The 10,275-nt window shown below is 43.3% G+C and overlaps 1 protein-coding gene across 2 annotated transcripts in view; it reads left to right on the forward strand.

Moving 5' to 3' along the window:
• The window catches only part of prune (prune exopolyphosphatase), a 23,784-nt gene extending 16,228 nt beyond the window's left edge, over positions 1 to 7,556 (forward strand). For both annotated transcript variants that reach the window (XM_063198686.1, XM_063198684.1), the window contains exons 6-8: positions 181 to 275; positions 3,521 to 3,679; positions 5,817 to 7,556. In XM_063198686.1, coding sequence (XP_063054756.1) covers positions 181 to 275; positions 3,521 to 3,679; positions 5,817 to 6,314 — 752 coding nt within the window. In that variant the 3' untranslated portion in view covers positions 6,315 to 7,556. The remainder of the gene's footprint in view (positions 1 to 180; positions 276 to 3,520; positions 3,680 to 5,816) is intronic.
• The last annotated feature ends 2,719 nt before the right edge of the window (positions 7,557 to 10,275 follow it).

The following is a 10,275-nucleotide window of genomic DNA, read 5'->3' on the forward strand; positions in this document are numbered from 1 at the left end:
AAGTCCATCCGACACTCTTACTAGTATATCAGCATCAAGGGTATCTGCTTAGATTCCACAGTGATGATTTCACTCTGAGCATGTTTACGTGATGTGAAATGTTTGTGAGTGGGTGAGCTGGAAAGCGCTTGAGCAGACTGCAGTGAAGGTTGACTCGGTCTGTCTTTCATGTGCTTCTAGGCCTCACCACCGAACAGATGCTTCTCAAAGACATGAAGGCAGCCACGGGAGCCGACCTCAATCTGGCTGTTAGTGTGGTGTACATGACGCTAGAGGTGAGGTTCTGGATGTTACTAGTGTTACATGATGCTAGAGCAGTAGTTCTCCTAGCCTGCCAAGGACCCCCACCCAATTTCATGATAATAATAACACTGCGTCTTTCCAATGGTAATACTGTTGGTTAGCATCAAGCCGTTAGTGTGGTGTACATGACGCTAGAGGTGAGGTTCTAGATGTTATGGGTGTTTACATGGGGCCTATACCACAAAGCTGGTTCAGGAGTAAAACAGGTTAAGTTAAGAGGTAAATTGTGTAATAGAAGAGCATGGAGACCTAATTTTCTTGAGAAAATGAGAATCCCAGGCTCTTCTATCAGACGATTTATCCCTTAACATGGTTTACTCTTGAACCAGCTTTTTAGTATATAGGCCCATGATGCTAGAGCAGTGGTAACCAACCTTTTTTGAACAAACAGCTCCCATGTACCTCATCATAAGCCTGCCAACATTCCCCACCCAATATCATGATAACAACAATAATAACACTGCCCCCCCCGTCAGCGGTCTCCTCAACGCCCCCCAAGGGCTTGCTAATGCCCCCTGGGGGTGGTGTAGAGCCCCCGTTGAGAGAGTACGCTAGCCTAGAGGTATGTTGGTACATTTCGCACAAGCATTTCAGGGCCAGGATATTTTATTTAGTTAGCTTTCATCCAAACATTACTGGTGTCTGGAATAACGTTATTTTATGAAGGTGTAAAAATGATCACAGATCATTTCATTATATTTCCCAACTCCATTTAAGAATTAAAATAATTTTAATTAATCTTCACATGCATCGCCAAAGATCTTTTGGTATTTACTCCTTTTTTAAGTATTTCTAATGGTAATACTGTTGGTTAGCTTCAGGCAACTGGACAAGCTACATTATATTGATCTCAAACATGTATGCATACAGTCTGAGTGCACAGAGATCTTCTGTGAGAATGGCTGTGTGTGTGCGTGCGTGTGTGCGTTCGTGCACACATTTGTGCCCTCTGAATAGACAGTGATGACATACACTTAGGCTCAGCATGATTACATAGTGGCTAATCTGTACCCAGAAACGGGCATCAAATTAATGTGCTTTCCTTTGGACATGGATGCTCGATTTTTCTCAAAGAGAACCAATTCTGTTTTGAGTGTAGAGTGACTTCTTGTCAGAGATCCACAATAGGGAACAACATGCAGGACTCGATCTGACAGAATCCTGTTTGTTTGTTTTTGACCTGTATGACACTCCTGGGCTCATTCCAACGTGTAATGTGGATTCCTCAGTCGTAATGAGTTACAAATGCGTGTGCGTGTGCGTGTGCGTGTGTGTGTGTGTGTGTGTGTGCGTGTGCGTGTGTGTGTGTGTGTGTGTGTTGCCAGCCACTCCCTGCATAATGGCAGGGTTGGGCATTGCATTTGTTTGACACACTCACACAGTCATGTACACACACACACTCACACAGTCATGTACACACACACACACACACACACACACACACACACACACACACACACACACACACACACACACACACACACACACACACAGATTAGGTAAGAGTGTTGGGGTGGCAGAGCAGGGAGTGGTCATGAGTGTGTCAGTCTGCCTTTGCAGGAAACCAGTCTGTCTATAGTTTGCTCTGTTATTCTCCTTTCACACGCTTGCCTTTAGAGATCTCATATGAGCCTGTTGAGGGCAGCCATAGTCTAAGCCAGTGTTTCTTAACTGGTGGGTCGGGACACAAAAGTGGGTTGCGGAGGGGTCCTGTGTGGGTCGCGGGGCTGTTATGTAAAAATATATTTACTCCTCTCCCGTGGTTAACAGACAGGTTGTATGTAAACATAAAATGCAATTACTAATGCAATACGGCTACTGTATGCTATCAAACGCATGGTCATATTTTTGATAATTAGAATTAATTGCCAGGTTTACGACAGCGTACCAAAAATTGGGTCACAATCAACGTAATATCCGTGGAAATTCCAGTCAAGAACCACTGTTCTATATGGTTAAGTACACTTCACGGATGACATGGGATTCGAACCTGTAACCTTCTTATTCTAGAAGACTAACTCCCTAACCAATAGGCAACCAAAGGGTACCTAATCTCACATTGCTCCGTGGGCTGTAGTCAATGTTCTGGAGTGTAACTAAATCACTTTGGACAATTGTTACAGTGCTCAGCAATAGTGAGTACACCCTGGTTTAAAAGTAGCATTTTGAACAATATTTCACACAAGTTATATAATGTCACTCCCTTCTCCTCCGCTTGCCTCCCCTTAGCTATATGTAGTGTAATGATGTTACTCCCCTCTCCTCCACTCCCAGGCCTTCGCTATGTGTAATGTAACATAACATTACAGGGCAGTTGCCTAATGGGCTTTAGATCAGAGGTTTGCAGGTTCAAATCCCACCCTTCCACTCCCTACCTCACGCCCTTGAACAAGGCTCCTAAACCCCACATTGCTCCAGGGGCTGCTGTACACTTATACACAATGCCCTGCAAAACACAAGTGTAAATCGCTTTGCATAAAAGTGTCAGCTTAAAGGGGTATGCCAAAATTTTGGGGCTTAATACAGTTAAAATCGTTGGCCAGGGTTTATAAAGGTGGTAAAGTGTCTTATTTTTCATGTAAGCCGTTGTCTTGCTTTAACACAAGTTAAAAGAGGGAGCATGTCGCTAAGCTAGTGAAAGAGCTAGTGAACATACTAGTGAACATACTAGTGAACATACTCCCTCTTTTAACTTGTCTTAAAGGGACACTGTGTGAGATTTTTAGTTGTTTATTTCCAGAATTCATGCTGCCCATTCACTAATGTTATCCTTTTCATGAATACTTATCATCACCATCAAATTCTAAGTATTCATTATGACTGGGAAAATTGCACTTTTCATACATGAAAAGGGGGATCTTCTCCATGGTCCGCCATTTTGAATTTCCAAAAATAGCCAGTTTTAGCTGCAAAAATGACTCTACTTGGACCATACTAGAAAATATTTGTTTATTACTTTGTAAACTTTCATGTAAAGATCAAATTTGGCAATAGGCAGCCCAGTTTCAATGAGCAGCATAGTTGCAGTACCTTTTTTGACCATTTCCTGCACAGTGTCCCTTTAAAGCAAGACCACGCTTAACATGAAAAATAAGACACTTTACCACCTTTATGGTGTAATGGTGGTGTAATGTAGTGTAATATAATGCCTCTCCTAAGCTACATGTATTGTAATGATATTCTTCTTCTCCTCTCCCCTCCTCTCCCCCACTCCCAGGCCTTCCTCCAGAGGCGTAGCCTGCAGCAGGAGTTGTGTGAGTTCTGCCATAAGTACAAGTACAACCTACTGGTAGCCATGACGATATCCTTCAGCGAGAACAACGAGCCCTTCAGGCAGCTGGCCGTCTACAGCTCCAGCACCCTCTACAGAGACGAGGTGACCATGGTGCTCTTCACTCACAAGCTGTTTACACGTATATGGATCTTTTTGAAAACACATTACCGGTAGTTTTGGCCAATACGTAAACAGAGTTTTAAAATCCGCATATCAAAAATCCATCTCTGAAAAAATCTCAATATAGGGGACTAAAGCGCACCTGTTACATTTATTACATTTATTTTAATCCACATGTTGCGTTTACACGTAAACGGATGAAAAAAAATTAACATTTAAAAATATCCGCAGACATATTCGTTGACATCGGCGCCAGTGTGCTGGGTTCTATTGAAAACAATGGAATCGAACATTTGCGGAGCAGTGCTCAGCACTTTGTCGGAGCCGATGTGCGGAGGCCCTTACGTAGAAAGGGGATAACCATGTAGTGTGGCTCACTCTGCAGTTGTGTCTCACCTAGTATCAAGGAGAGCACCCACAGCTCCAGCACCCTCTACAGCAAGCTGTGGGTATTGGTTGTAGATTTGGGTTTTGCTGAATGGAATGGTTATGCTATTTAATATCGTTTTACAGTAGTTGATAACCTGAGTGCAGTTATACATGTGGTTTGTCTGACCATAAGCAGGGTAAAGCCTCGGTATGTGTGAATGAATACTGTATTTGAACGGGCTAATCCAAAACCACATTATTTGATTTTGTGATTCTCGTGGCATGGTGTGGTTGAAGAAATATGGAAGAAACAGACCGCAAAATGGCAGGGTTGGTTGTCACTGAGGTTTTACGAAATGTCCTGTCTACTTAAAAAATGTGCAGCATAAAGGAGTGGATGTTTCAGCGGGGTACTTGTGTTCTTCAGAGCTAGAGAAAGAGAGGGAGTAATGGATTGTGGCTGATAATAAAAGCGTTCTGACTAACTTGAGCTACACATGCTGCAGCTGCTGAATTAGACCTGCTGAGTGGGTTCCTTAAAAAAATAAAATATTTGTGTGAGAGAGAGAGAGAGAGAGAGAGAGAGAGAGAGAGAGAGAGAGAGAGAGAGAGAGAGAGAGAGAGAGAGAGAGAGAGAGAGAGAGAGAGAGAGAGAGAGAGAGAGAGAGAGAGAGAGAGAGAGAGAGAGAGAGAGAGAGAGAGAGAGAGAGAGAGAGAGAGAGAGAGAGAGAGAGAGAGAGAGAGAGCCAACCATATTTGGGTAGATGGTAGGGCTGCACAATTAATCGAAAAATAATCAAAATCGTGATAACATAGTGAAATCGAACTCATGATTTTAATCGTGATTTAATCGTGGCAATAGTGACCTACTTTTGAGAGCGTCCTTGAACCCAGAACATACTGACAGGCTGGTGTTTCTGGCCTGAAATCTGTCCACTTAAGTTTCATGCTATTGCCTTTACATAATTATTACAATTCATTTTATTTTACTCATCCCGTATGTAATTCATTCTTGGTTATACTTCATCTTATCATTTTCAAAAAAATCTGCAAAAATCAATAATCGTGATTAATAATCGTGTTTATGATTTTGACCAAAATAATCGTGATTATGACTTTTTCCATAATCGTGCAGCCCTAGTAGATGGATAGTGGTAAGATAAAAAAATATATATATATAGCAAAGACGGGGTCACATGAAGGTCTTGTGGTGAGAGGCTCACTTCTGTCGCCCTCCTGCCCTGAAGACACTGTATAAAATAGCTTCGCTTCAAACAAAACAAGTGGTAGATGGCTGTTGGACTCCCTCAGATTTTATCAAGAATAAACCAGATCTAGACATGTTGAACCGAGACAAAGTGAAGTGACATGCAAGCATAAAGTGGCTTCTTCCACAGAATATTTATGTGAAAATACCAAATTAATCATTAGCTTGCTTTAAGTAAATGATTAACAAGTAAAGCACACAGTGGGCAGCGGATTTGATAGGGAAATCGATGGGAGAATAATTTATTAAAGTGTGTGTGTGTGTGTGTGTGTGTGCGCCTGCGTGCATGTGTGCGTGCGTACTGCGTTTGTGTTCTTGTGTGTGTGTGTACGTGTTCGTGTGTGTGTGTGTGCGCATGTTCTCGTGTGTGTGTGTGTGTGTGCGTGCGTGCGTGTGTGCGTTTGTGTTCTTGTGTGTGTGCGTGTTCTTATGTGTGTGTGTGTTTTCTTATGTATGTGTGTGTGTGTGTGCTTTGTAACCCAGATGAGCCGAGCGTTGGAGCGGGCCCAGACCCCCAGCCTGTCCCTGTCCCCGATGAGCAGCCCGTACCCCGACGTGAAGGCGTACGCGCAGGGCAACACTCTGGCCTCGCGCAAGAAGGTCCTGCCCATCATCAAGGACTTCCTGAAGTATTGGGAGAAGCGCACGGCCCCCGGCGGGAACCTGGACGAGCTGGGAGACCTGGAGGGGGAGGCGGAGGCGGAAGGGGAGGGCGAGGCGCTCTGCTGCCCCGGCATGGAGCAGGGGAGGCGGTACCACTCGCACCGGTGCACGGAGGGAGACGGGGAGGCGGAGGAGGAGGTGGAGGGGGAGGGGGACGGCGAGAAGTTGCCTCCCACCCCCATGAACAGCCTGGTGGAGGGCTGCCCCTTGGACCAGGGCCTGCCGCGCCTCACTCAGGAGGCCATCGTGGAGAAGTTCAGCAGGATGGCCAGCCAGGAGAACGACCCCCAGGACAAGGCAGGCCAGGAGGGCGTTTGAGGAGGCGGTGGGGTTGGTTTTCACGGGGGTGGGGGTGGGGGTACACCAGCCTCGCCCCTTGCCCCCGCCCCCCTCTGCCTCCGCCTCCTGACCCTGCCATCTGGTTGTTGCCTTGGCATTGGCAACCCCTGTGGCTGAGGGTGTCCTTACGGAGTTGCAAGGTTTGCTGTGGAGGACGGACACAGGGTTGTGGTGGCATTGATTTGTCCTGAGCCAGCCTGACTGACTGACTGACTGCATGTGGTGTCAATGTGCATGAAGAACTCTGATCAACAGAGAGGGAAGGGAGGAAGGGAGGAGGAGGAGGAAGGAGAAGGAGAGGAGGATGGTGATGGGTGGGGGAGAAAGAGAGGGAGGAGGAGAGGGAAGGGAGGAAGGGAGGAGGAGAAGGAGGAGGAGGGAAGAGAAGGAGAAGGAGAGGAGGATGGTAATGGGTGGGGGGTCTTGGAGCATCTTGGCTGTCTGTGCAGGTCATACTAGAGGTGCTCAGTGGTTGGACTGTTTCATGACTTTGGACTACACATGCTGTTGCTGCTGCTGCTGCTAATGATGATGGTGATGATGGTGATGACTTGCTGTAATCGAGAATGACGACATGTTACAGCGTCATTGCTTTACCGTGCAAGATAGATATTTACTCCCATTTCTTTAGCGTATAGCCCCCATGATCTGCATATTTGGCTGAGGTGTCAAAAGTAAAAAAAAAATAAAAAAAAACTTTAAGAAAGGCTGTTTCTTTCCAACACAGTGTACTTATCTTACGATCAGCTGACTGTGCTGGTGGTTGGATCAAATTTGTGGTGGGTTCTTGTTAGGTTTTTAGCGTTTTTAAGTACCGGTAACAGCACAGTCTATCAACCTCATTAGGTACAATGGAGTAGACCGTGTAACAACCCTGTAATATGTTAGTGCTCGTGTTGTACTTACACCATGAATTTGTTTTTACTTTTACTTTTGACACCTCTGATCTTTAGACAAAGAAATCATCTCTTAAAAGTGTGTTGAAATTAGCTATCAAATCAAACATAACATTTTCTGAATTTAGATTTTATGTATTCTTTCTGAAACCAAAGCTAAGTTATCAGATCAATTCCTGTTCTGAATGAAGGGATATAACTTCAAACCTTATTGGATGCTTTTCAAAGTTTGTGAGTGTGTTCTCTCTATCCATTGTTCCCTTCCTAATCTTTTAGAAGGTTTTAGAACCGATACCCAAAATATTGATGATGTATTACTATGTAATTTAAGCCTTTAAGCTCCCCTGTAGCTGTATTCATTGTTTGCAAAGAAAGGTACAAAGGGTCTTCAGTACAATTGAGTGCCCATGCATTCTGTATCCAATGTGGATACATCACATTACGAATCTATTTGAATGGTTTCTTTGTACAACTTTACAAAGAAACTTTACTGCAATACAAAGAGCAGTTTACTCACACATTGAACTCTCACATAGAGGATGCATTTGCTGAGAAGTAATACAATTTATAAGAAGTGAAGGATTGCTGTAAGGACTCATCCTAGCATGCCAGTCTAGATCAGTGGTCTCCAGTTGTTTTTCCTGAAGGGCAAAAATTATGTAGCGCAAATGAGGCTGAGGGCTAAACAAATCGCCCGACTGTATGGCCACAGATGGCATACTATATATGAAGAGCTCTTTTCCAAAACGCTATATCCACCATTGATGACTTTTTTTCATTTTAATATTGGAATTGACAGTTAAGATGTGTCCTATCATCTACAGTCCCAGGAAAAAGTTTGTACACCCTTTGAAATTTCTTACCTTTCTGTCAAAATTGGTCATAAAACATGGTCTGATCTTCCCGGAAATCACAAGAAGGAACAACCAGAGTCTGCTTTATCTAATTCAACCCAAACATTTACAAGTTTTCATATTTTCATTGGCCATAAGATGTAAACATTCACAGGACAGCAAGGCATAAGTAAGTACACCCTTGCATTCAATAGGTTTTAACCCTAAGTTAGTCGCAATAACCTCAACCAGATGTTTCCTGTAGTTGCAGATCAGATTTGGATGTGTCTTGTCTCCCTCTTCTTTAGAAAACTGTCTCTCGTCAGCAAGGTTTGTGGGATGTCTGGAGTGCATAGCTTTCTTGACTTCATGCCATATAATCTCAATTGTTTTTTGTCAGGGCTTTGACTGGGCTATTCCAGAATGTGTATTTCATTATTATGAAGCCATTCTAAAGTAGATTTGCTTCAAAAGTATGGGTTGTTGTCACATTTCAGCACCCATCCTCTTGTGTGCTTCAACTGTGTGACAGACTACCTCACTTTTTTCTGTAAAATATCTCGATAAACTTCTGAGTTCATTGTTCCACTGATAATAGCAAACTGAAAAGGGCCTGAGGCAGCAAGGTAGCCGCATATAATGATGCTCCCGCCACCATACTCGAAGGTGGAGATGATGTTTTGGTGAAGGTGTGGTTCTCCAGTTCTCCTCCAAACATGACATTGTGTGTTCCCCTGAACAATTCAACTTTGGTTTCAACGTTGGCCTACCGAATATTTTGCAGTAATTCTATGAAGCATATAAATGCTTTTTCGCAAACCTCAAAGGTGCAGCAATATTTTTTTGGACAGAAATCCCATTAATTTTAGATTGGCAGAATTAATCCCATTTTTAGCTATTCTTGGTTACATCTCCTCTTCTGAGTATGGTGGCGGGAGCATCATTATATGCGGCTACCTTGCTGCCTCAGGCCCTTGACAGTTTGCTATTATCAGTGGAACAATGAACTCAAGTTTATTGTGATATTTTACAGAAAAAACGTGAGGAAGTCTGTCACACAGTTGAAGCACACAAGAGGATGGGTCCTGAAATGTGACAACAACCCATACTTTAGAAGCAAATCGACTTTAGAATGGCTTCATAATAATGAAATACACATTCTGGAATAGCCCAGTCAAAGCCCTGACAAAAAACAATTGAGATTATATGGCATGAAGTCAAGAAAGCTATGCACTCCAGACATCCCACAAACCTTGCTAACGAGAGACCGTTCTCTAAAGAAGAGGGAGACAAGATACAAGCAGATTGTTTTGTTAATCTTATGCGCAACTACAGGACAAGTCTGGTTGAGGATATTGCCACTAGCTGAGGGTTAAAACCTACTTAATGCAAGGGTGTACTTACTTATGCCTTGCTCTCCTGTGAATGCTATGGCCTTATGACCAATACAAATATGATGACATGTAAAATTTTTGGGTGGAATTAATTAAAGCAGATTCTGATTGTTCCTTCTTGAGATTTCCCGGAAGATCAGACCATGTTTTATGATCAATTTTGACAGAAATGTAAGACATTTCAAAGGGTGTACAAACTTTTTCCTGGGACTGTATGTGTGAATTCTTGCCATTCAAAGATTTTCGGAACATACTTTAAAACCTCTATGAAGTGCATTTTGCAATGCATTTCAATGGAATGCCCAATACAAAAATGTAAATTTCCCAACATTCTATAAAATGGATATATCTCATTTTGGAAAAGAGCTCTTCATATGTTTTCATTTGTTCCAACCTCTTGGCGGGCCAAATGTTTGCCATGCCCGAGCCGGGTCTGGCCCGCGGGTCGGCATTTGGAGACCACTTCTCTAGTCTGAGGCTTTGACATGCAGATCAGATTGAAGTCTACAGTGCGGTCAGAATGAAGTGATTGTCACCAGTGGTACCGAAAGTTCTTTCCTTTGTTCTATTTGAATAGAGCTTTAAAGTCCCGTCCCTTAGTTCTGCGTTTCATGGGACCTAAGCTGACCATCTAACAACATGGTAGCGAGTAAATATCTTCTGATCTCAGTCACGATATGCGCTGGGCTACAAATATGCTGTTTAAGAGACTAGATAAAGATTATTCATGCAGAAGTATCAATGTTTTGTTCCGAGGCCGTCGGCATGAAAAATGTGAAGAAACACGGCTTTCTAAAAAGTTTGGGGGTTCGTACGA

Source organism: Engraulis encrasicolus, chromosome 5, assembly GCF_034702125.1.
Source record: "Engraulis encrasicolus isolate BLACKSEA-1 chromosome 5, IST_EnEncr_1.0, whole genome shotgun sequence".
In the NCBI taxonomy this organism is placed as follows: domain Eukaryota; kingdom Metazoa; phylum Chordata; class Actinopteri; order Clupeiformes; family Engraulidae; genus Engraulis; species Engraulis encrasicolus.